The following is a 27,460-nucleotide window of genomic DNA, read 5'->3' on the forward strand; positions in this document are numbered from 1 at the left end:
GAGAGAAGAAATAAAAATACTATTCGATGATTCACAGACGCCTATTCAAATCAAGGTCACCTTTTACCTTAGATATCATGATTGTCCTCAGTAAACATCATAATTTAGCTTACCAGCCTTGTGACCTACAGGAGGTCATGTCACGGCTTAAACACTAAACACACTGTGTAATGACCCTGTATGTCAAATACACTGTCAGCTTCAATTAATGTTCAGTTCGCTGCCTCCAAATCCAATTATTCGTTAAAGCTACGGTGGATCTTTTCTATGGGAACAGCAAATAGTTCACATGCACCTCACAATTAGACATTAAATAAAGCGGAAAGCAGATTAAGGAACACGGGGCCTTTGTTAATTATGTTTGAAAGAGACTCGTGTTTAGACATCAATCTTTTAAGGCTGGCTGATGTCCAACAGGTTTTTAAAGGTAATTGACCTACCTAAGTCATTTTAGGAAGCAGCTATAAAAAACTAAATGAAGTAATGATAGGAAATGTGTTTACAGGGGAAGCAATGAGCTAAAATGTTTACACTATGACATCTGTAGGAGGGTCATCCACAATTCTCAGTCTTCTAAATGACTGCTGCAAGTGTTTTCATGGAAATATAAGGTATAAAACATGGTACGTAACTTAAGCATTACTTTTGCACAACATGTAGAGAATATAACTACATAATGTTGTCACAAAAAAGTATATGTATGCTAAATGCACACTTTAAAAGACCTTGGGACTTTAATACAAAACACAAATGTTAAACAGTCATTCAAAAGTATGGGGTCAGTTTAAACTTTTTAAGTTAATATAATCTTTTTGGCTTTTTTTTAGCAAAGATGCTCTAAATTACCACAAAAAAAATGTAAAACAACTGTGTTAAAAGAAAAAAGAAAAAGGGTAGGCTAAATTAATAATGTTACAAAAGATTTCTAATTCAAGTGTAACTTGCTATTTATCAAAAAAAATCATGAGAAAATATATCAGTTTCCACAAAAATATTAAACTGCACAAACATTAATAATAATAATAATAATATGGATTTTTTTTGAGAATCGTTTAGCTTATTAAAATGAGTTCTAAAGGATCATGTGACAAATGAAGACTTGAGTAACTGCTAACTGAGTAACTTCAAAATTCACTGTACGCATTTCTAAAGAAAAACCTTTTTTTTTCTAAAGAAAAATTTTTAAAAGACCAAATGTAGAGGCTTGTGGCTTCTGAGACTGTTACATAATGATGAAGACTGTCACACAGGTTACATGTAAGAGGAGGGCCTCACTATCAGCTACAGGCCAGCAGACAGAGTTTAATGAGAAACAGACAGGTGTGTGTGAGGCTGAGCAGCACTTGAAAGAGAGCTGGACCACTGAAAGCATTCATCTTTCTTTATTTCGCTTTCTAAAAGCATTTCTACAAACACAATTAATAAAGAATAAGAAACAAAAGGGCAACACAGACAAAAACTAGAAAACACACAGCCATTAAAATCCTACAAAGACACAGTGGCTACAAATCATTTTTGGACAGTAAAGCCACAATTGTTGGGTTGATACTTTATGACCAAGGCATACAATAAAATGCATGCATTTTTAAGGCTGACTTAAATTTTTAAATACCTTTTAGGAAATCTGTCCATTGGAAAATGACCATGTACGTGTGCTTATTTATTAGTATTTACTAAGTCTGTTTAAGATTTTAGTCTGTAATATGCAATTCATGCAAGTTTGTCTCTGTTAGGGTATTGTGTAATATTGACAGGTGATGACGGTCCAAATGTGCAAGATTATTTACACTGACTGCTGTGAGACTTGCAAACTGTAAAGCAATAAACCAACTACATGTGCAATGCCAGCAGCAGTGTCAGTCTCATTAAAATCTTCTCACTGTCCATCACATGTTTAACTGGGCTGCAGACTATACGAAAAAAAAAACCTATTATTATTTTTGTTATAAAAATCCTCAAAGCTCATTATATTAAAAAAAGCATTTACACAGACATAATTTATATACAAGCCATTTTGATTATATGCTTCTACCATTCAATACATTAATTCATCAATTCCTTTGGGATGCAGAGAAATCCCGCCACTTTTTTGTCTTCTGTACACAAGTACATGTATTGAATAATAAAATTAATTAAATCTTAAACTGTAATCACAACTGACTGTGATTGGTTTATTGTGACCAGTGCTGAGAATGCAGTCAGACTCTACTGGGAGCTTGATGAAGAAGGAAAACTGCTCTCCAAAAGAAAAGACTGGCTAATATCAAATAAAGACAGAGTTTTGATTTACACATGAATGTCCCCCACTGAGCTCAAATGTTCCTTTACCTTGAGAAGTTTAATAAAAGTTATCCTTCAAGGGCTTTTCTCTCCCTTCCCGTCAGAAGCCCTTAACAACAGCATGTTGTGAAATTTACAGGAGTCTCATACACCCCCAACCAATTAGCCAGACTGAAGGCTCTGTCTGCTGATGAATAGGCAACATTAGAGTATAGGCCCTCGAGGAGTGACCATCAGTATGTTAATTTATTCATTTCTAAATTTTACATAACAATTAGCAAACTTCTTTTGCATGCATGCCAGGGCTCTTATTTACTTTTCACAGAGACATTGCTAAAGGAGGAGTGATGAGAGAACATAAAGGGAAGGTTTAGATGGAGGGGTGTCTATTTTGATCACTCCTCTTCGCTCTATTAAACAAGAAGGATATGTCTGTATTATGTAACACACCATCACACGCCGGAAACTAACAGATTTTTGAGCAAGCAAATGAATCAAATCATTAAACTCTAATAATTCTATTCAATTTAGGAAGTTTATGAATGCTATTATGATTTTATCATCTTGTAACTTCCTCAGAACAGTAGGTGATAGGAATAAACATCTCAAAGCAGATGTGTCCCAGACATCAAATCCCAAAGTAATGAACCACAGATAGATAGATAGATAGATAGACAGACAGACAGATAGATAGATAGATAGATATTCAGCACACCTGAATTACCTACCCAACTCACTCTCTCTATTTCTCACCTGCACAAACTCTGAAACGCCACCAGATGACATTGGCGGCTAGAGGACAATCAAGTGTATTGAAAGGATGAGAAACCGCTACGTCACTGAAAATGGTGAGAAGCATATGGTCTTATGCTGGGTAAGTTAAAACGCACGAGACGGGGCGGGCAATAAATCACCTCCTAATAAACAACTTCCTTTTTTCTGTGATGCTGGCTGTATTAACTCGTTATAGAAATACACAATTTAAAAATGCATGCGTAATTTAACATGTATGATCAGATTGATGCATGCATCCACACGGTCGAGGCTCGACCATGTGGTTATTCTACTACGTAGCGAACTTCTAGATGCGCAGCTTTGTGTTCGTCACAACGCACATTGTGCATAGCTTCGTCAGCAGAGCCCATCACTGCGTGTGAGATTTAGCGTCTCCTTCGCACTATAACGTACCTGTATTATAACACAATCCTCTCGTAGAAGCGTAGCTAAAAAAGAAAACGCCGATTTGAAATACGCCGTTCTGCGTAAATTATTAAATCCATTTGTTCTGGAAGTGATGCATCCCTGTGTTTGTTTACTAGATCAGCACATGCCTGTGGAACAGCAGCTACGTCTTAACTTCCCAACTCACTGCGAAACGTCTTCTCTGTCCCTTTTTCATGTCGCAGGAACAGATAAGGCTTACATGGGATGGCGAAAGGAGGGTTTCCTTACCTTGCAGTATGCATCCTCCCCCTGGCTGGTCGGCAGGGTAAAAATCTGTTATTTTCTGCCGCTAAACCTTAAACATCCCTCAGCGTCACTGTGTGCTGCAGCCAAGGCAACCAACTCTCGCGATGTTTGGCGTCTCAGGTGTCGACGGAGTGTGACTAGAAAACTGGGCCGTATCCTGGGATGGTTGTTAAACAGGGTTCGTAAGTACTCATGGGAATCGTTCATTTTTGAACGACATCATTGACGATTCCATTAACGACTTTTAGTAAATTTGGGGGAAATTATTCTATTCAGTGTAACTCTACAAGGAGCCCAGAATATCAAGCGATGTATATAAAATAAAGAAACAGTTCTCGGTTATTTTGAGTAAGACATAACAAAATACATTTTCCGTTGATTTGTGAGTCACATTAATTCAGTTACTGCTCCCCCTTTTGGATTTATTTCATTTGTTTTTATTGTTTTATACATTTATTTTAATGCTTTAAAAAGAACTGTATACTTATGGCTCACTTTATCCTTCCCAATTTAATTATAGTCACAAACGACACAGCTTATTGACGTGAGACCACAACAAAAACAGAAGTTATCAATTATTTATTAAAGAATGGCCATGTAGCGGTGTGCCGACAGTAGTTTAGAATTTTTATTTTTGAATTTTTGCATTAATGTTTGTGAAGACATGGATATGATTAGTATATTAATATGCATAATGCGCTCATGTTACTTGTAATAATAGTAATTTACTATAGCAGAAACAACAGTATTGTGTAAGATGTTCCACAACATTATAATCATAAATGCATGATGATCATGACTTTAGTTAGCATTTACTCCTGTAAATGACACTAAAATGAAATGCTAAATTGGGACTTAATGGGAGATAAGTGAAAGAAAAAAGAAGTCCATCACTGCAAGTGCTAACATGACATTGTTGCTGAAGGGACATCATGCTCATTTGTTCCCTTCTAAAGTGCAACATGCTGGCAACATAACAAGCGAATCAAAACTTCATTCTCCACCTGACACCTTCATTTAAACTGGTATTCTTCATGCAAAAAATAAATAAATAAATAAAAATCCTCCACCAATGCATGCGTATATCTTTTTTTGTTTTTGTTTAAAGCTCACATTCAGAGGCAGATTTAGATTCAAAGTTACATGTACAGTGAGAGAGGTTTGCCAATCTCCTGATGGATTGTTGCATTGTGACTGTGTGCACAGGTAGATTCACAGGTCGTCAGTCTCGCCATCGAATGGTATAGTATCCAACTCCATGTGAAAGCTGCCTGGTTCACCACTGCCCCCCCAGCCGATAGGTGTGCGGTTGAAGGAGGGTCGTGAACCGATATCATGATGGTACACCACTGCAGGTTCAGGCTCCTCTGTGGCCACCTCGATGTCTGGCAGCTGGAAGGTCATCAGCTGTGAGGCCTTCTCAAAACCCCCATAAGGCAGAGCACTCCTAGAAAGAGATTGACCAATTAAAGGCAAAAAGGAAACAATAGGTCTGGAGAATTACTATTGTTGCTTGCAAGGAAAAGATTGTCCAGCCTATACCAAGAAATGCAGCCGCACCTGTTGAAGCACTTATATTTACGCAGCTCTTTTTGAGAGCAGGGTACTGGCATTTGAGCCTTCATTGTGGCTACAAGTTCTTCATTGCCCTTCATAGCCCGTTCCCAAGGGGAAACGTATGTATTCTCATATGCAGCCCTCTTTTTTCCTTTTTCCAAAGCAGCCTTAGAATGTTCCTCACCTATTGAGAAATATAAACTGATTGAAAGTAATTGCATTCCATTAGTAAACGTGTAAGTGTTCCATTAGTTAAAGGCATAATACACCCAAAAATAAAAAATCTGTCTTCTATCATTTACTTCCCCTCATATCATTCCAAAACCTGTGTGACTGGTTTTGTCCACACAATGAGTAACATTAGAGCAAAAAAAAAAAATAAAAATAAAGGTTTGTTATGACATGACAGTTTTAATAGTTTTTGATGTTTTTAAATACACCTATCTACAGTATGTACTGTATGTTTCATTAGTTTTTATTTTTATTTTATTTTTAATTTCACTTCAGTTGCCAAAGCAACATTTATAATTTTCTATTAGTTTAAATTTTTTTATCTAATATGATTTATATATATATATATATGTTTACAATGACGTTTTAGTTTTAGGCAACGATAATAACCCCGTTTAACAAGTTTCATGGTGAGTCTCCATGGCAGTTTCTAGTGTGGGTGAGCAGAGCTGGCTAGTGTATAAAGGTCTCCATCTGGGATCCTACTCACTCCGTGAGGCATCTCCTGACACACCATCCTTCCCCCCTGCTCCTCCTGCCACTCCGGCACCTCCAGCTCCACCAGTGAGCCCACCTGCTTGCAGCCCACCCACTGCTCCCTTTCCATAGCTTCCGGGTTTAGTAGGAGGCACTGGTGCTAGGCTGGCCCCACCAGCCTGGCCAGCCATCTGCCCACCAATCACGTGGCCACCAACATCCACCAACATCTGGCCCCCAAGACTGGGCATGAACTTTTGGAGGTTATCCTTTACACAGAGTAACAAAATAATTAGTGGAATATGTTTTTTTTTTTTTAAAATGAGCACTTAAATCACGCTTGGAATGTTGCATTTAAATAAGAACTTGGCCAGAATAAAGAATCATAATAGGATGAATGTAGAACACTGAGATTGAGGAATAATGATCATTTTAAGCAAATAATCTGACAACAAATACAGAGATGTCGATAGCTCTTTGCCGGCCTTACCATGGACTCACTACTGAAGAAGTCAGGATTGTTCTCATAGATGAACTTGGCCACACGCAGCTGCCTCATCTTGAACATCTTAGAGCCTTTGTTCTTCATTAGGGATAGTTCCTCCAGCATGATATCCTTGGGTGCCCTGATCTTTTTCCCCAAGTCAAATTCTGAGGCATTGGGCTCTGATTCATACTCTAAAAAACAAAAAGAGTTGTTATTCACTAACATGCCAGTTTTTGTTTATCATTTAATGACAAAATTCTGAGTCTAAATCCTTTACAAAACACCACAAAATGAAGTAGATCAAAAGTATCTGGCAAACTAGTAAATTAAAGGTATATTAAAGAGCGATCAGCATTGTAATACTCTATTCAGTTCACATCTATTTTAACTGTGCATGGTCACTTGGAAAGAAAAAAATAATGTCCCTGATTCTCTAGTATCGTCATTCATATTTATACAGATGTATCTATTTTTCCTGCATTGTAATCATAACAGTAACTAAATAGCTATCAGTCATCCTACCACCCACTGTTTGTGCTGGAAAATCACCCGCAGCTCCTTGGAAATGTTCATAACAGTATTAATACAAACAATAAAATCATTTGAACGATATCAAGTCTATGCAGTAGTCACTGTTTCATCATATTAAAATAATGCTACCTAAAGAAAAACATTTCAACGTATCAGGATTGCAAGAGTCTCTCCATTCTTCCACAACAACAATTTTTCACTCGCATTCAAAAGCATGAAAAAAAAAAGAACATATCAATTAGACTTAATTTCCGCTGGAGACACTAATGTAATGTTCTTTCAGTGTAGTAAATGTCCCAGGATTATAATGATGAAGGGGATGGAGAGATAATAATCAGAGACACGGCTGACATTTCAGCTATCAAATCTACAAGATACATGTTGTTGCTGACATATTACTCCTCATTAAAACATATTAAATCCAAAAGAAACCTTAGTGACAGTCCTCGAAATGAAGATGATGGTCCCAATAAACAGTTGGCACCTGTCAGCAAGGCTAAACAAACACACTTTTTAATTATATGAAAATTCTGTTATTTAGTCCCAGACCTTAATATCATGTTATTCTCAAATTCGACGTTTGTGTGTGTGTGTGTGTGTGTGTGTGTTTGTAAGAAGTCTCCAATGCTCATCAAGGCTGCATTAATTTGATGATACAGTGTATAATGTTATTAAATATTTTTACAGTTTAAAAGCTTAAAGTATATTTTTAAACTAGATTTCTTGTCATGGCAAAGCTGATTTGTCAGCAGTCATTACTCCAGTCTTCTCTATGATCTTATGAAAATCATAAGTTGATTTGGTACTTTAGAAACATTTCTTAATGTTATTAATGCTGAAAATAGCTGTACTGCTTAATACTTTTTGTAGAAACTATGAAATATTACCATTTCAAAAGTTTAAGTTTAACTAACATAACTAATTTGTAAAAGATTATGTGACACTGAAGACTGCAAAAAATTCTGGGAAAAATATATAACATATACACACACACACACACACATTATAATATATATTAAAACAGAAGCTTCAAATTGTACTGCAATTCCCTTTCAGGACATTTTTTAAGCTGTCTAACATGTTTGGAAGTATGGAATGATTACGCAAACATCAAGCATAAAGCTGAAGCTGTGGGTGTTTTACCATCTTGGGTTACGTGTGACAGGTCAGTGATGATCTTGGAGAGCCTTTTCCTCTTGGACGGTGGGGCTGGTGTTCCTGACAGAGGCATGATTCCAGACTGGGAAAACAGATCAGAGTTGATTTGATCAGATACTAAAATGTGTCTCTGTCTTGTCTTTTTGCAGTAGTTTGGAGTAGTTTCTAGTTGAAAGTAAATTAACAGGTATTATTTTTGCAAACTCTGAGGAATAATAGAGAAGAACAGTGTAGATATGAACAAGCTCACGTTCCTCAGATTCCAATGACAGATGCATGATGTCAAATATAATTGACTACATTGTTCGAGCATTACTAGTATGAGCCTTACAGAAAAGCAAACTCTGGAATCGCAGAAGAAATGACAAGAAATAAAAATCCTTATGGTTTATAAGGTTGGATCATTCTTACAAATTTTTAATAATTATATATATATATATATATATATATATATATATATATATATAATTAATATATATATTAATTAATACTCAAAGTGCTTTTTTTGTATTCAAACATTTTCAAACAAAACTAAATTCACTAATTTCACTTTCCATCCTAAAGTATTTTATAAATTTCCTACAAAAAAAAAAAAAAAAAAAAAAAAAAAACTATTTTGTTAATGGCATCCTTCTCCAAGAAGTGACATAATTTTGGTGGGACATCAACAGCACAGACATCAATATATAGCAACTAAGCAACTATTTGATGCATATGAATTGTTTGATTTTGTGCAGTTTTTTTTTTTTTTACTTTTAAAGTCTGGACATGGAGGTCCAGGTAAAGTGCAATTTAGGCCTGTCTTTTAATTTTTTTAATTAACTTTCCAGCACACGGTGTATCTGCTATTTTTTAAGGCTCAGTTAATGGCAAACACTGCATCGACTTGACTGTAACTCAATAAGGTATGGCTATTTTTAAAGCAAGGCCTTTTAGTGGCGAGTCGTGGCATTGGTCTTTATTGTCAGACACTCTGGATTGGTCACAAACACACACATAAACACATGTACACTGTTACTTAATGCTTTGTAGAAATAGGAAATCTCTCAAACTGAAACAACACCATGGACTGACGTGTGGTGAGCCTCCACACTGTAAAATAACCACAAGCTAGGGTCCACCGGGCTTCAGTTCCTGCAGCTGGACAGCACAGGCTTTGCATTCCACATAAAATCATCAGCCAGGTTTGGTGGGAGTGTTTAGCACATTCCACTTTCTCGCAGCAAAAATGCACTGGAGTATTCAAACATGAATATTACAATCAGTCCAAACTTAAATAAGAATGTGCCATCAGTGCTTGCAAACTTTAAGACAGGATTTCTGCTGGTTCTGTTTTCATTGCGTTCATGCAGCTGTTAGTTGAACAGTGTGTGCGATTAGTAAAGTAACAGAACAAAATCACATAATCCACTTACCAAGGCTCTAGACTGCTTACGGGAAGTGGTCTCAAAGGTACAGTGAAAATAGGAAAAGGTTTATTGCTAAGAAGTTTACCAATTCCAGAGTACCTTTGACCTGCGGCTGGACCAAGAACCCAAGGCGTGCAAAATCCAGTCGGGACTTGGATGGCAGATCTTCATGGGTGAGGGAGAGACCGGGTATGAAAGGGGAGGTAGGGGTGGGGGGGGGGTGCATTTGGTCTGCACAGCACTTTGCTGATGGGAATATAAAGAGACTAATATCTTTATTGCAGATGCTTCATTGGCTAAATATAGCGAGAAGGAGAGAGACCGGGTGATTGCAAATAGTTATCAAATAGCTTGACAGGGCAAAAGGGCAGTGGTAGATTTGCACTTATTCTTCTTTCGTTAATCACCTTCAACTTGTGAGAGGATTTTCACTTTTTAAATCCAGCAGTTGGCCCTGAAACTGTGCTAAATTTATTTTTATGATAATGATTTAAGCATTCATAGAGGTCAGTGCTGGACAGGGCAGCCCATGTTACACTTATATGACACGGTTTAAATAGCTGTGGTGTGAATGAGAAAATTATTGGCAAAGTCTCTCAAGTTTGATGTAGCTGCTTGGGTCGAGAGTTATGCTTTGTAATCAACCAAGGAATTTTACTGTACTGTTTATATATATATATATATATATATATATATATATATATATATATATATATAGACAGATATACACACAGATAACACGCACACAATCATTCAGTACAGTAAAATTCCTAGGAATAATATAATTCCCTTTCATTACTCCATACATTCTCTACTAGTCAAGAAGTATAATTTCAGTTGACATTTTCCCACCTTTCTCAGAGACAATGCTTATTATATCGCTTTTCTCACCTACATCATTTCCACCTTATGAACCCGAGAACTCGTCAGATTCTCTCTATCTTTGTCAATTCAGGAAGGATCCACTCATAAATGGAATCTAAGTAGAGAAAGTGTGGAGCAGCCATAAAAAGTGCCTGAACATTATCAGCCCTCAATATATAGGAAGACAGCAAATGCTTGAGAAAGGTGCCAGTTTCAGTTGTAGTAGACTCATGTAAATGGCATTTATTGTGATTTGAAATTATAATAATTGTAAAGGAAACATCTGCAGGTGTGTGTGTGCGTACAGGTTTGTCGTTTATAGGATAGTTTATAGGACCAACCAGCATTTCCCCTGAGGGGAAAGAAATTATAAAAAATATTAAATCTTTATCTAAAAACAAAAAGATCGGGGTAGATTTAGTTTTAGTGGAGAGAAAATGTTGTTAGATCAGTATAAAAAAAATTATAGTAAACTATTAAAGCTGCATAAATAAATAAAAATAACCTGAAATATACCGTCACATTTCCCTACTTAGCCTTTTTTCTATTCTGAAAAGTGGGACATAAGCGCCACCATGTGGTGATTATCTTTCTCACCCTATAAATTCTGTTTTTATTCTTTCTAAAAGGAACACTTTGACACTGCTAATTCATTTTTTCAAATGTTAGAGTCTGTCACTGAGTTTTTCCATCTTAATCAGAGTAATTCAATGACCTTTCTTCATTTGTAAAAAAGTAATTCAGACATTTGGTTTGAATGTGCATTCACGTGAGACATCATTACAATCAATAGTTTGTCACTTGCCTTGAGACAGAGACATTGTGTGAAATTTCAAGCATGTTTTATTGAAACTATTCGTTGCATTAGAAATACAAGACACTTTCAGTTAGAATTACTTAGATCCTAAAATTCAGCTGAGCACAAACAAAAACACCAGAGACATTAAAGACAGTAGATTTTTTCCAAGACACATCGAAATTAAGAGCACTGAACAATGTAAAGCTTTAAAATAAAATAAAATAATTGAGATTAACTGGAAAGCCAAACAAAATTGTGGCTCAGATTTTAAACACTGGATAAACTCCATATCAACTCCTTATTCAATTTCTAAATATAATAAAAAAATGAGTCCTGAAATATTCTCACCTGCCGTTTCTACAATTATTATTTATTCATTCTCTCTCTATATTTAATACACATTGCTATAAACCGTTTTCCTTCCTTGAACCTCAATCTATTGTTCCCGTAATGTTAAAAGCCCTAGAAGACACTGCCATGGTTCTTGAGGGCTTTGGGAACACATCCGAAAACAAACCATCCTCGAAATGATCAGCCTCATTGCCGCACATGCCATTCAAATATTTCATGTTGCTATGAGTATTCTGACTAATTCCAGTAAATCCAGTTTGGCTAATTAACCTTCGGATAATCCTGAACAGTGCTAGCTTTGCACTTTGTGTCTTCATGAGACAGATTTGCTTCAGTGCTCAGATAGCCTACATGTCTTTTTCTAGGACTGTCTCCAACATTGTAACTTTCCAACACTTACTGATTTGACCACTTAAATATGTTTCTATAAAAAAATAAAAACTCAAGTTTTCATTAATGTCATCCGTTTAATATATCAATAGACAGATATAAGGCCAAAAATCGAGTCAGAGCACATTTTTAGGAACAAACCTAGTACCCTGTTTACTTTTCTCCTACAAATAGTCTGTGACCCTTATGCACCTGTTCAGCCCGGGCTCTGCCAGGAGATATATCATTTCTGATTGACCTAAGAGCATAAGAGCAAAACAAAGCCTCAGCTTGTCTTTTTTTTTTTTTTTTTTTAGGTATTTTTCCATGCTTTTATATGTCAAGCAGATCAAGCTTTTGACCAAAGATATGCAAAGAGACCATATTTTAGTATTTGAAGAATTTTTTTTTTTTTATATCGATCCAATTCATGTAAAATGTTTTGTCATAATGTTTTTTTTAGCCCTATAAAATTGGGAACACTGCACTGCACAAACACATAGTCTAGCAATCACTGACAAATAAATACTCTGTGACACATGCCTATCCACAGCTATACAATATTACCGGTATATGCTGGATTTAAAGTCAACATGAATTGACATTTGCAACCCTTTTTTTACTTCCTTAATGCGACTCTGTGTGTTTGCGCACACTTGGCTAATATATACCCACTCTGGTTCTAATATATAAATGAAATAAGATATGTAATGAGAAAAAAAATTATGATGCATCTTGATGTTTTCCATTAGGAACTGACTGAATTAAAAAGTAGGGAGCAAGACCTAATGTTAGGGTGCTTTCACACTAGGTTCAGTTGCCTGGTCTGAATCCGAGCTCGATTGCAACCCCCTCCCTCCGCTTGTTTCTTGTGCACACATTTTTTTGTTTGTTTGTAGTTCCTAACCATGGTACATTTGTGAAAAATGAATGGAGTCTTGCTCGTTTTGTTTTTGTACTTCAGAATTTGAACACAGAACGGCACATCGCACATGCGTCTGTTTGACAGGATTGTAATGCTCAATTTATTCAAGCAGAAATTAGATTTAAATTCTATCTGTTGTAGTGCATTAGTCACACCTATCAGGAAAGCAAGTGAATTACACATAAATACACAGTTTGACCAGTTCATATGTCATTAATAGCAGCTCGCTTCTGTGATTTAGTACGATTGCGTTTACATCAGAATCGAACCGTACCACAGAGCAGCCTTTGAAAACAGCGTTCACATTATTCAGACAAACAGAACTCTGACATCAAACGAACCCAGGTGCGCACCTGCACCAAAAGTGCTAGTGTGAAAGCCCCCTGCTAAAACAATGACCAAGTAGCTATTTGACTTATTGATTAACATCATCTAAGTGACATCAGGAGAGCCAGTTCAGAGGAAGAGAAGCTACACTTTGATTGATGTTTACGAAGCCAAACCATGTTTTCCTTTGGAATAGCATAGATAAATTATACGCAATTGTTCACATGAATGTGAACGTGCACTGAGAAATTAAAGAGTGAATAGATTTTGTTGACAATACTGAAGGTTTTGAACATATTGATGAACATTTAGCAGACATTCTGAATTTTTCAGCTTGGAAAGTTTTGATTTGACAAATATCTCAGAAAGCACACATACTTCACTTCATCTGGAAAGCTGTGTACAGACATCTGATAGACGGCTTTAAGATGTCAGTTTTACATACATTTGAAATCCTAAACATCTTAAAGACATTTTCTTAATGTCTATTTGACATCTGATAGGAAACGTCCAAGATGTATTGAAGATGAGCAAACGCTCTAAAAAATACGTCTTGCAGATATAAATTCAGACGTCAAATGGACCTCTCCGTGATGTACATGTGCTATCAGGGATACTCCACATTATATTTAATCTGAAATGGACAATATAATATCTTTGTATCTTCAAGTTATATTAAGTCATATTTGAAACATGTGAATTTTGAGACTGCAACACAAGCAGATGGTTCAGCTTCTTCCACATGTAAAGTAACGTTATCAGTGAGGAAGTGTTCCAGGCCTCCAGACGCGGGGCTGAATACCCCCACGTGTTGCAATAAAGCGAGGTTTGGGAACTTGGATAGGGGACTTTAAGGGGTGTGGTTTTAGGGAACTTAACTCAGGGGCACTCTTAAACTGTTTGGCAGCTTGAAGCCCAGAGAAACTTAGGTTTGACATACTTGACATGGGAGCTGGGGGCGAGTACGGCATGGGGTGAGGGATGGGCACAGCTGAAATTTTAGGGAGCTCTGGGAGGCCTGGGGCTCGTGAAGGAGCTGGAGTTGATTCAGGTACAGGTTCAGGTAGAGGGGACGTCATGTCAGAACGAGAGATGTGCTCTCCAAGTGTGGTGTGTGAGCGTGGTACAATCACTATGGGGTTGAGAGTTGGTGCCGACATCGGGGTGGGAGTAGAGAATCGTTTGATTTCATACACACGTGCCGCCTTTACTGGGATCTGCTTGGGTGGCGTCAGAGTGTGGCCCTCCCTTTGTTGCCTCTGATAGGAGGAGACTGAAGACTGTGTGCTAGTGCCACCACCAAAACTAAACATTGCAGGGTTCAGTTGGTAAGGCTGCCTTCTCATAAAGTCCAAGGCTTTGATACCTTCTTTTGGGACACCATAACTACTCTTACTTCCTGTGGAACTTCGCTCAGACACCTTGACACCCCCACGCTGCACCCCAATAGGACAGGATGGAGACAGCAAGGGGTTGTAACCTATCGGTGGAGGAGCACGAACATTTGGGGAATACTTCCATTGGGATGGGTTTGGCGAGGTTTTTTGTGGTTCAATCAGGTCTATGACAGATTGGGGTTGTTGGGGTTGTAGAGGTGCAGGCTGCAGATATGGAGAGTTTACAACCAACGAATCCATGCGAGACTGTCTACGAGCAAACAACTCTGCACCTTTTCCCTCTGCCTGAGGGATCTGAGACATTTCTGGGATGATTCTTGGCTTAGGGGCAACAGGTGGTGGCACCCTTGTCCTATTGTCATCAATGTTGTGAGTAATATTTTCTGGTTCAGAATATCCATGCCTGGGTCTTTCATCGAAATTCTGCACCATAGACAATAATTCAGGGTTTGGTGAGTTTTTCTTGCTTTCAGGAATCTTAAACATTGGCTTGTGGGTACTACGGCGGCGGGCCTCTTGAAGAATGCCAGTGCGGCTATGGGTGGCAGAGGATTTTTCTCGATAGTCTACAGGTGACAGCAGAGTTACAGCTGAGGGGGGGTCAGAAGCTGCAGGGGTCAAAGTAGAAGAGGGTTGGGCTGGTATTACTATGGCCCGAGAAGAAACAGGAGCCATAACAGGAGCCACAGCGGTCATTGTGTTGTCAACAGAGAATGCTGGAAGAGCAGTGGTTTCAGCTTCTACAGAAAATGTAGGTTCTTGGGTTTGAACTATGGGAGGTGGCACTGATGCAACCTGGAAGTTTTCCACTGAGGAGCAGTAAAGAGCAGGTTGAGAATATGATTCCACGGATACAGAAGCAGGTGGAGGAACAGACTTTCCAAGTATAAAGGCCTGTGTGGGTAACTTTTCAGTAGGGACATCAGCACTCATTTGACTCATTGTGAATTGGCTAACAAAGGAGGCAGGGTTGACACCCATGGCATGCTCTTCTGATGCTGCAGAGAATGAAGGTGCAATCACAGCCACTGAAACGGGTCTGGGTGCCTTCTTACTGACTGCAGGGCGAAACACAACAGGAGCAGTGGCTGCCCTACTGGTAACACAGCCTGGGGCAAAGGGTCGGGCAGTTCTGTTTAACACAGAGCTGGTAGGAAGTTCTGCTAGAGGAGCTGGTTGTGGAGGCATCACAGTTTCTGTGGGCAACACAGCGGAGACTGGTGCCATTATGTTTGAAGTATCTCCATTAACCATGACAGGGACTGTGAGAGATGTGCTCATCTGTGTTATTTTTTGTGTCTCTGCTGGTGGAACCTCATGATGTAGAGTTTTTGAAGGTCTGGCAGGTTTTGGAGCAACTGGTGGTGGCTGGACATTAGGCTTTGCCAATGGGTCTGGTTGTGGTTGAAGTGTCTGTAGTTGGGGAAGTGCTTGCTTCTCTTTCAGTGCAATGCCCAGCATTTGGCTTTGTAAGTCTTCTTGCGCAGCTTCCATTTTCTTTGCATGTTCCTCAGCCCTTCTCCTCTGCTGCTCAAACAACTGTGCCCCCTTCCCAGATGTATCACTCAGACCAGGACTCAGAGCACCACCCTCTCCTTCCTGACCCCTGGAAGCAGATCTTTTCTCCAGCATCTCAAGGTAGTCACTGTCCCATGTGGGGTCTGGTGCAGAAGAGAAACCTTCCTCATCAAATTCTGATTCACTGCCAGGAAATATGCTATCCTCCTCTTGAGAGTCCTGCCTCATGTCCTCGTCAACACTTCCAAAGCTGGTCAGTGTGTATTTCTTGGAGCGTTGCCGGCGCTTTTTAAACATCAAAACACCCTTTGAATGAGGGTTTGGTGCATCTGTCAGTAGAGAGGCAATGGTGCGGCACTTGGACCGAGCCTCTTTCACCTGCTTGTCTATGATCGTATCTCCACGGTTCAATTCTGCATAACATAAAGAAAGAATTGAGTTAAGAATTTGTGTTTATTTGCTTTTAAACTATACACTGTATGTCGGTCAGAAATAGAGTTTAATAAAGCCAACATTGCTCTTCTGACTCATTAGGCTTGTAAAATTGTGCAAAAAAATTTGCAAAATGCACTTGCTAAACGCAACCCCTCCATTAACATATTATAGATAAAGAATTCATAAAAGGCTAGATAAGATTGACCAGATTTTCATATGGTATTGCAAAGTCATGTGTCAAAGACCATATTCAAACAAACAAAAGTTTTCATAGCATAACCCAATAAAATTGTAATCAAAGCATTTTGCAACAGGGACCACTCATTATATGTATTCTATAACAATTAGAGAAAAAGCGCATAATCATTTTTCTGCCAAGTTGATTTCTCTACCATGGGGAGATGCTTTATTTACTAGTGCTTAATTGTGGTCCTTAAAGAAGAGCTTGATAATATTTAAAATCCAGATTAGGTTTGTCGTAAGATTTATTCATGCTAGAGCTTGAAATTTCAAATAGCTGTGGCTCTGAAGATGCTTGCACACTTTATAAAAAGTGGTACTATGGCACATAACCCTAAGTCTCACTTCTAAACTATTCTTAAACCTAAGCATTATTACAACAAGGAAAGTAGCTTTACCACTTAAAATGTAATATGAATATGAATTAATATTTTATGAATTATTTATGAATACATTATTTATGAATTAATGTAAATTATGCAGTGGATCCATCTGTTGAATATAATGCATATTTAATAGTAATATTCCATTAATAGTACATTTGATTCCACAGCATGTAATCTGGCCATAAACACAGATGTCAATGTGTTGTTTATCACCTGATTTGGGATCAACAATCACACATTCTGCAGCTGTGATCCAGGATCGGTGCGATACCAGTGCAATAAAGTGTCTAGGCACTGGAATGTTAAACATGTGTAACTAATTGTATGCATCTCATTTCATGAACACTAACTGGGCTTCTGAAGTATGATAATTTGTTTGGCACTAATGACATTTAAGTGACTCTAAATTCCAGCCAGATGCTTCTGTACAGGTCTGAAAACAATATGGAGAATACTGACAATACTCTCCAATATTTCAGCTGATCTAGGTGGAGAGAATGAGCGCAGGCCTGTAAGGAGCACTGTCACCTGATATAAGCTAGCAGCTGGAGATGCTTATGCCAGCTCATGCAAAGCAGTGCTCAGGTTATCAACCCTGTGAGCCTCAAGACAAATATAGACACTGGTGCAGGCTGAAAGACTCATGACCGGCCCTCATCTCTTCAAGGTTTTACATGCAGCCGATCACAAGCTGTGACTTTAAGAAAGCAAAGCAGGTGTTGACCACAGTATTTGAAGCCAGTCAAACATAAGAGCAATGATCTGCATATACTCACTTGCTTGTTTTGCTTTATCCATGTATGTTAATATGAGTTCCTCATCCACTGGATTGTCAACTGGCCCAACCATGGGCACCAACTGAGTATGAGAGCTTAGCATCAGAGCTTCTTTGGCTCTCTCTGGAGAAACAAGTGGGGGGACATTTCTGGGCTCCTGGAACCCACTGTCCTCTTCCATTAGCCCTTCCCGTGGGTTCTGGTCATCCGTCTCAGTGGAGGTCTGAGAGGACCAGGCTCCATCCGGAGGGGGTTGGTAAATCACCTCTCTGCGTGCAACACCAGGCATTGCATCTTCTCTTTCTTTAGGCCCCAAAAGATTGTACACTTGCGCATCCGAGGCACTGTCATACCCACTCATTTCTGAAGTCTCTGCTCCCTCCGGTGAGGCTCGACCGGCCTTGCCAGGTGAATTGCTGGGACTACGTCGTTTCTGTTTGCGTTGTCTCTCATGAGCAGCCACGTCTGCATCACTGTCTGTTTCTCCGTAGTAGGCCTCACTGCCCGGTGGCGAAGTCAATCCACTGCGTCCGGTCGGGGACATCAGGGATCCGCGGTGGATGTGCCGTACACTGGACTGGTGAGGTCGGGAGCTGGATGGGGACAGGGCCCTAATGGCAGCACGGTACTCTTTATCAATGCGGGGAGAAGGAGCTCGAGCAACCAGAACCACTGACTGGAAGCCAGCCGGTGCCCTGATAAACATTAAAGAAGGCAAAATAGCACAGGAGTGGTCAGAAACAGTAACTCACAACAGCACTGGCTCGGAGATCTAACTACAGTTAATACAGTCACTTACTTTCAGCTCCCATTTGAGTTAAAGACACACTTTATCACTGCAAATTAAAGGATGGTTTACCTCCTAACCCGGATGTGTAGCGTTCCTGGCATGCTGTCGATCAGGTTCATGGCCTGGGCATGTGACAGACTCCCACAGGAATTTTCATTGATGGATACCAGCTCATCTCCCTCACGCAGTCCGGCACGACATGCTTTACTTCGCTTGCGCACCTACAGGATAAATGTTGCAGTTGATAATTGATGCATAGATCAAAAAGTCTTTTAAAATGGCCTTGACTATTTTCCATAGATTAGACACAGACTAAGGCATTGATATCACATTTCAGATCCTTCCCGTCTTTAAAAGTAGATCTGCACAGAATCATAATGAGTCACATATGAGTAAACATTAACTCTATATCCATCCTTGCATTCTCCAAACCACTTGTCTTATTTATCGTAAGTGTCTCCAATAGTTCACGTTTAGTCTCTCTAACTCACCTATCCTGCACGTCTTCAGATTGTAAAGGAAACCATAGCACACACTCCAACCAGGTGAGCCAGGGACCATCTCCATCTGAGGCGACAGTGTTACCCATTGAACCAACATAGTTCCATAGTCCATGAACTCCGTAATATGAATTATATAAACAAGCTACAGGTAGTCCAGACTGCAGCAACTAGAGTCCTTACTAGATCTTGAAAATATGATCATATTACCCCAATTCTTCAGTCTCTGCACTGGCTACCTATTAAGTTTCCTATCGGTTACAAAATATTATCACTTACCTATAAGGCCCTAACTAGCCTTCTACCATGTTACAATCCATCACGCTCCCTAAGGTCACAAAATGCTGGACTTTTGGTCGTTCCTAGGATAGCAAAGTCCACTAAAGGAGGTAGAGCTTTTTCACATTTGGCTCCCAACCTCTGGAATAGCCTTCCTGATAATGTTCGAGGTTCAGACACACTCTCTCTGTTTAAATCTAGATTATAAACACATCTCTTTTGCCAAGCATTCAAATAATGTATCTCTTAAATTTAATCTTTTAATTCTAATAATTTTGGACTGCAATTATATCTGATCAAAAGTGCATTATTATCATTTAGCTTGGGTTAAACTACTTAATTTTACCTGGTTGGAACAGCAGCTTCGCTAATTATGTCTCAATTTGTTTCTCTGTTTTGCCTAACTAGGATTTACACAAGCTCTAGTTTGGATCCAGAACACCTGAGAAGAGATGATGCTCACCCTCGGAAGACCTCAGATGATGCTAACCATGAATCAACAAACAGAACTACCAAATTTAACTATAAGGGTTATTGCATCATATAATAATTGCTGTTAATAGTGTTCATAGTCTGTTTGACTATGTCTTTAATTAATCTGTCATATGCTCACAAACTGACAGTCACCACTGATAAGCTACTACTAAATATTGTAGAAACTTCATTTAAAATAAGTTGCTTTGGAATGATTTGTATCATAAAAAGCACTATACAAATAAACTTGAACTGAATTGAATATATTCAAAATATAGCCTCGTTCTTAAACAATTAACACATCTGCTAAAATCAGATGGGATCGGTCAGCAAAAATGTGCAACATTGTTTACAATACTCAAACTGTCAAATAATTTTATCCTAATATTTTCAATACGATAAATTAAAGAAAGAAAAATAAAAACACCCAGTAGGCTGGCAGACAGTTAAAAGATGCTGCCCATGCGCCAGTGTTAGTGTTGTTTATCAACTGGAGCTAGCAATGGCATTGCTCAAACCCCTGTCCTGTCCGTCATCTTACCCAGCACAGGAGGACAGGCTCTGATTTCACTGGTTTTGTTCACACTGACAGGTTCACGCCTTACTGAGGATGCAATAATCAGTCTATAAATACTTACTTTTAAATAGACCGTGAGATGAGTTAATGAAATGTAACATTCTCTGCTTTTTAATACTGTGTAAAAGCTAATGCAGTCACTATACGATTAAAAGGACATTTTATAGTCTGGGTGCTCCTTTGGTCTTTGATTGAGCATTAGAGACTAAAACATGGCACATGGTCAGTGATCTGGAGATTCTAATCCTGTACTTGGTTTTTAGGATACAGCTGTAAATGCAAAGGTTATATTCAGGACCAAGTGGTGAACTGGGATCTGTAAGCTTCCCTGTCACTGAACCACATCTTGATATGGGAGAGTGTCCATTCCATTAGTTTAATCTAATTCACCTTTGATGACAAGCATCTAGCTACCAATAAAAATCAACACTCCTCCTGACAGCCAAGATTAGTGGATGCGTCAAACCAGCCTGATCTTATAACATTAGATAGATAGAAAACAGTCCATAATACTCCATTACCAATGGTTTAGGTATCAGTTTAGGTGTCAGATTAAAGTAAAATACATAACCAGGGCCATTTTTATTTCCCAAAACATTACAAATATCCATGACAACAACATGACCTTGAACCAGAATAAGCAACTTTATCATTAGTTGATGAATGCATTAAATACAGGCATTGTATCCTGTGTATAGAAAACACAGTAGATGATTCCAAATGTTATTAAATATGACCTGAATCCTCAAAGGCTACGGTAAGTCATAAACTACAGTAACACGGTGTGTGTTAGAGAATAAAGAGCATACATCTATAATATAGAACAGGCTCACAATCAACAATTAAACAATTACAAAATCACAGTAGAAACCAGTATCAAATAATTATATGTAGTATAAAAACACCTTGTTTCCTAATAATAAGTTAGATATAACATTTTTTGATTAACTTCTCATTAACTACTAGAGCCATAAACAGCAAATACTTTAGTTCCTCTTCGTTTTACATACAAAGTGTAATTCTGCAAGCTTGGCTTGTAACTGGTAATCTACTATTGCATTGTTATTACAAAACGTACAATTAATGCACATTAGCTATATAAGACTCAAAGGTTAAGGGGGTTAATGTTCAGTTCAAATGGTTCTTGAAAGGTCACTGCTCTATGAATCATTTGGCTTTTTTGGTGGAGGATCAGTTCCACACCACACTTCAGTGCAGGGGCCTGTGCTTCTGGTGTCCATTACATCTTCAGGCAGCTCTAAACATCTTAAGTTTCTTTAGAACTAAAGAATGGTGGGCTGAAATAACACTAAATGACTTAAAGTCGGGTACAGTACTGTCATTGTTGTGTTTCCCGGCAATCATACCTTGGCCACCTGCAGAGGCTTCTGGTGCTCGATTCCTCCCTGTAGTCTGAAGCCCCATGGTGCTCCTCCGGACAGGGTGATGATAACCTCCTCAGCCACCATGCTGCGTCTGTGCTTGTTTCTTTGATTCTGTTTGTTGGCCTGGGGGCCCTTAGTACATACGGCCCATGTTATTTCAGGGCCCCCTTAGAGAAGCCAACTACTACTGAAACTACGTCCTAGGGTTCCTTCTAGTTGCTCTTGCACGAACACGACTGCACGCGGAACCCCTCCCATACCCTGAGCTGGATGCTGGTGATAGGGGCGCAGCCATAAAGGAAGCTATAATAGAAGGGAAAGAGAAAATATACCCAGCGTCTCCCTGTGCAGTGGAATCTGGTGTTGGATGAAGGTAGAAGCTAGTTTACCACAGCTGTGCTGTCACTCACAACACTGGCTTAAAGGGAGGGGGGTACATTACTGATGTAAAAATAGCCCTTTGCCTCTCTTGCTCAGCGGTCAAGCTTTTTGACAAATTCAGAACAGCAGCAAGTAGATTAAAGTCTGAAATTGAAAGAAATTAGTTATTTTACTTATGTTTACAATCTCTCTAAGAAAAAGTAGCGCATAATATTTAATGCAAGCTTTTGAGTAAATGGTGGTCAAGGAATTCGATTACTGTGGATTGAGGTTTTCCTATGTTTTATATTATAACAATCAGGACCTTCTAATAATGTGGGATGAATCACAGAGCTAGTTTGTTTTACCATTGCATCTGTAAACATATTGACAACAGACCTGTCCAGTTGGCGTCCAAACTGGGACACTTGGCCAATCAATTTTTCTTTAGGCATGCACGCACATGCCTGACCCGAGTAATGAATTAAATGAGACTTAGTGACACTTTGCATACAGGATTTAGACATTGATCATCAGCAGAAAAAGATATTTCGGTACTCATCAAAGAATCCTGAAAACAATGTTTGTTACATACAAAATACTAACACAGCACAATTGTTAACAACATTGATAAAAATAAGAAATATTTCTTGAGCACTAAATCAGCATATTATGATGATTTCTGAAGGATAATAACTGAAGAAAATTCACCTTTGGCATCACAGGAATAGGTCACATCTTAAAATATAATAAAATATAAAACAGTTGTTTTAAACTAGTATTAACATTTTTACTGTATATTTGATCAAATAAATTGCAGCATTAGTGAGCATAAAAATGCTGGTAGACAGCTATGATTCTGATCAAATGAGAACTACTCCGAGAACATTGCTTTAATGCAGTTAATAAATAAGACGTTGCTCTGTTTAATGCCCTAAACCAATGAACCCTAAAAAGCTTCAAGCAGGTACAGTAGCCTATGGAGGCGCTTCTAGTGCAAGCTCAATATCGTGCATCCTTGTTTTCTGAAATATCAAAATTCATAAGTCAAGCATGCAACTGCAAAGTCCACGCATTTGCGTTCCTCTTCACTTCAGGAGCAGGAGAGCAAAGACAGTGATGTTGAAACGTTTTATTGAACACTTCCAAATGCTTCAATAACAACAAATCCATGGTTTAACAACATTCAAACAAACACTTGATAGATTTCAATTCATAGTTTTATTAATTATATGGTCATGCAAAAATCCAGCATCCAATTCAAACCTCATAATATACGCATATGTAGTCCCAACAATGCAAAAAACTAACAAGAATGGAGAAACAGATCAAGCTAAAGCTTTGTTAATCTCTTTCAGTCCATTTCTTTACAAAATTAGCTTTTGATTTTAGCATTGGAAACCATATCTCAGCGCCACACTTCATTTACCTCGAAGATGCAGGTAATATAATACATAATTCAATTCTAATCAACACAGACAGTGAAAATTATTACCAGAAAGTTACACATGCATATCTTCCTCCTTCTGAACTGCATAATATGGTTTGGCTGTGGAAGTTATTTAGTTCAGGAATTATTCACTTCGCATACAAAGGCGTTTGTGTCCATCTAACAGTCATAAGAAATACAAGAACTAATGAACTCCTGCATCTGGAAACAACTCTTAATCATTTACATATATATTTGTTTTGTTTATGTATGTGTGACTGACTAAGCTGCACTTTTTTTTAAACAAGGACACTCATATCAGACAGGACGCACTATGAGTGACAGAAGTGGCCAGAGACTAGGGCTGAACACACTGCAGCAGGGGCAACAGAGCACAGTATGAAAGTAGATGGTTTCATCTGTGGACAAGTGAACTCACTAACAAGATGTCTTAGGGTAGGAGTACTCTCTTTCCTCCTTTTTTTTTAATATATAGAGTTGGGTGCAATGTTTTTCCCAACTTTAAAAAGGTAAAACATCACAAGAAATGGCTTAGCACAGAGTAAAAGGGGGAACATTAAACCTCCACAATTCACACACAGGAATCTACATAATAACACAAGTTTTCAGATGTATGACAGTCACACAGATAAGATTTAAAGGGAGCACAATGTGTACATGTTCCCACACACCCAAAACAACATTTTTGTTTTTTTAACTAAGTGAGTTGTGTGTACTGAAAGTCTGTGAGTGTACGTGCATCTGGATGAAGACGAATGGCTAAGCATTCAGTTCATTCCTCAATGATCTGCATTAGTATTTACAGGTTATACTGGAAAAAATCGAATAAAACAAGATCAGATGCTACCATAGAATGGACCCCAAAACACCATGGAACTGCATTCATCAAGTCTTTTTCATTCAAATCCATGCCTAGAGATGGTCAGGTGATCTTACAAAACCACAATCAAGTCTTTTAAAGTCACAATGTATGATGATGAGACAACGTAAACAGGATCAGAACAAGTGTACAAACACTCATGGAGAGATAATGTGACAGTTCGGGTCTCCTTCTAGAGCACGGACCCCTAAGGATGGATTTCATAACCTGAAGTTGCAAAGCAGTCCACAAAAAGTGAACAGAACAGCATAGAGTCTCAAGCTTATGTGCAAAACAGTACAGGCCATTTAATTTTTATTGACATGCTTATAGTCTAAAAAATGATGTGCACAGCTGCTGGAAGCCTAAAAGGTGAACAGAGTAACTCTGTGAGGGAGAGCAAGGGCTATGAACATGTTGTGTGTAGTGTTTAGCGCCCCCTGGGGACCAAGAGACGTACAACAAACTCGAATCAAAGAAAGTGAGAGTTCTGCAACTTCAGGTTCAGAGAGCCGAGAGGTTATTGGTGCAAACACACAGGAAGGCAAGTAAACCAACCTAACTTGAGTTCAGGCCTCATGTGGAAGTGTGTGTAAAGAAGATTTACGCAAAAACACTACATAGCAACAAGCATTTTGAACCCAAGAAAAAACATTTACATACACAACCACACTTAAACACACACCCCCAACCCCCAGGACACCACACACTGTTTTGTCCTTTATCTTTTATAAATATCTATTTATGCACAACTATACTAAATTGTGTCCTGCTTTAAAACAATTGTTTTCAAAACACAAAATACTTTCAAATACAGCATCATTCAGAAGATAAAAACCGAGAGATCCACCAAAACACGACAGAAAGCCAGAAGAAAAAAAAAATCTTCCCCAACCCCATTCCTAAATTTTTAAAGAAAATAAAAGCAATATTAAAACATCCTCTTCTCAAAGTCTAGAGTCTACACTTTGGTGCTTCAACGTCTGATACATTTTTTGGTTCCCTCCGATATGCATGCCATCACATTCTTTGCGTAAAAAAGAAAAACAAAACAATTTTTTCTTTAGAGATGCACGATATTATCGGACCAAAATCGGAATTGGCCAATGATGGATTCAAATGTAAATACTGGCATCAGCCCAATATGAAAAATTATGCCGATATGTCTTGCCGATAAGAGGAATACATGAACTCACATGTGCTCAGGGTGTGTTAGCGATTAGATCACGTCAGCAGTGTGGCTCATTCTTGAAACAGAGTTTTAACTGAATGATGATTAGATTCACTGTTTTGGTATAAAATATATGATAGCATAAACAGCAATAGCACATGCAGCGCCAGCAGGGACAGGTCCCCCGGGTCCTAATGCTTATATGGTATTTAATTCTGTAGGGGGTGCTGTTGACCTACTTCTAATAAAATTAAAACAAAATGCACAAATAATATTTAGACTGTTTCTAAATAATGCAGTAATTGATGCCATAAAATCATCGGTATGTTTTAATTAAAGGTCAGAAGCTATTGCTTACATCAAAAAAAGAGAAAAAGAAAAAAAAAATTCACACACAACAATTTTGTATTTACTGATTTCTTCATTAATGTGTAATATGATAGATTTTTTTTAAACAAATAATGAGCTCTAAAAGATTTTAAAAATTTTCCACAACTTTTGCTTCAGAACATCAACAAATGTTAAATCCTAAAATAAAATGCTACGGTTACCACTGCATCTTTCTGAAAAAGAAAAAAAAAAAAAATGCAGTGATTGATATATAGTTTATTTATAGTTATTTTCAAATCTTCAATGTACTTTCATTATAAAATAACTTTATTTTTGTTTATTTAATTCTAACAAATAAGTTCTTGTTAAAAACTAACCAAAATTTAAAAGAATTATAAATCAGTATAGGTATCGGCCAAAATGAGTTGAAAATATCGGCATATCGGAAAAATTCAATACCGTGCATCCCTAGTTTTCCTAAATGTAATAAACTCACATAATTTACCCTTTAAATGGCGTGCGCTTACATATCTGATTCTAACTTCCATCTCTACTGGCTGTTAATTACACAAGTGAAGATCTCAGTATTTTACAATATATTACTAATGCTTTAAAACAACCATTTCCGAATGTTGGGCAGCAGACATTATGGGATTATGGGTAAAGACAATACAGCACCCCGTGTGGGCATTAGAAGCATGCAGCATCCAGAAGGCAGGGCTGCTGCCGTGGCCGCCCGCCCCACATCTAGCTAGAGTTGGACTGAAGTGGTTGCCACTTTTAAATATATTTCTTTGTTGTGTAAATTTTTTTCCCTCACGTTTTCAAAACTTCAAGAGGTTCTCTTCTGGCCGGGCTCCAGGCGGCAAGACGTGCACGGAGAAGAAATGCTCCAATCAGCTTTAGTATTCAGGCATGCTAATGGAGAGAATAGAAAAAATACTAAATAACGTTCCACTTGTTTTGTTGGTACTAAGGTGTTTGTGAATCAGTACCTTTGCCCTCTGTGATTCACTGTAGAGGTGCGGCAGGCGCTCCAGAGCAGTGGAAGTGGATGTTGAGCCACTTGGCATCTCTGCGGTGCCACACACGCGTCTCCTCTGACTGGCTGCTGCGTGGCCGGCCCTGGCTGTCCATGTACTGTGTCAGTCGGATATAAGCAATGCAAGCGGCGTCCTCTCCAATCAGGTGCACGTGAGGGTTCAGAATGGTTGTATGCACAGGCTTACTGTTCTTACTCAGCACTGGAGTCAAACACAGGCAGTAGATAGACATATTCTGTCACATAAGCCTAACAG

The 27,460-nt window shown here is 38.4% G+C and overlaps 4 protein-coding genes across 43 annotated transcripts in view; all 4 read right to left on the reverse strand.

The window, feature by feature from the left end:
• LOC128026268 (inactive ubiquitin carboxyl-terminal hydrolase 54) overlaps positions 1–3,872 on the reverse strand; it is a 53,484-nt gene extending 49,612 nt beyond the window's left edge. Inside the window, exon 1 of the mRNA XM_052613176.1 lies at positions 3,733–3,872. The gene's annotated coding sequence lies outside the window, so the exon portion shown is untranslated. The remainder of the gene's footprint in view (positions 1–3,732) is intronic.
• Positions 3,873–4,314: 442 nt separating this feature from the next.
• On the reverse strand, positions 4,315–9,798 carry LOC128026285 (myozenin-1-like). The gene is made up of 6 exons (XM_052613260.1): positions 9,607–9,798; positions 8,177–8,273; positions 6,506–6,693; positions 6,029–6,284; positions 5,311–5,491; positions 4,315–5,197 (listed from the first exon to the last, which is right to left on the reverse strand). Exons 2-6 carry the CDS (start codon positions 8,262–8,264, stop codon positions 4,963–4,965), a joined length of 948 nt encoding a protein of 315 aa, XP_052469220.1. The 5' UTR covers positions 8,265–8,273; positions 9,607–9,798; the 3' UTR covers positions 4,315–4,962.
• Positions 9,799–11,284: 1,486 nt separating this feature from the next.
• Positions 11,285–22,284, reverse strand: LOC128026269 (synaptopodin 2-like protein). The gene is made up of 4 exons (XM_052613183.1): positions 21,975–22,284; positions 18,847–18,998; positions 17,988–18,682; positions 11,285–16,563 (listed from the first exon to the last, which is right to left on the reverse strand). Exons 1-4 carry the CDS (start codon positions 22,074–22,076, stop codon positions 13,994–13,996), a joined length of 3,519 nt encoding a protein of 1,172 aa, XP_052469143.1. The 5' UTR covers positions 22,077–22,284; the 3' UTR covers positions 11,285–13,993.
• A 1,185-nt stretch (positions 22,285–23,469) lies between these two features.
• The window catches only part of LOC128026274 (calcium/calmodulin-dependent protein kinase type II subunit gamma), a 62,554-nt gene continuing 58,563 nt past the window's right edge, over positions 23,470–27,460 (reverse strand). For all 40 annotated transcript variants that reach the window (XM_052613198.1, XM_052613197.1, XM_052613215.1 and 37 more), the window contains 2 exons: positions 27,158–27,406; positions 23,470–27,080 (listed from right to left, as the gene is read on the reverse strand). In XM_052613198.1, the coding sequence (XP_052469158.1) occupies positions 27,174–27,406 (233 nt within the window). In that variant the 3' untranslated portion in view covers positions 23,470–27,080; positions 27,158–27,173. The remainder of the gene's footprint in view (positions 27,081–27,157; positions 27,407–27,460) is intronic.

Source organism: Carassius gibelio, chromosome A13 (assembly GCF_023724105.1).
Source record: "Carassius gibelio isolate Cgi1373 ecotype wild population from Czech Republic chromosome A13, carGib1.2-hapl.c, whole genome shotgun sequence".
Classification (NCBI taxonomy): Eukaryota; Metazoa; Chordata; class Actinopteri; order Cypriniformes; family Cyprinidae; genus Carassius; species Carassius gibelio.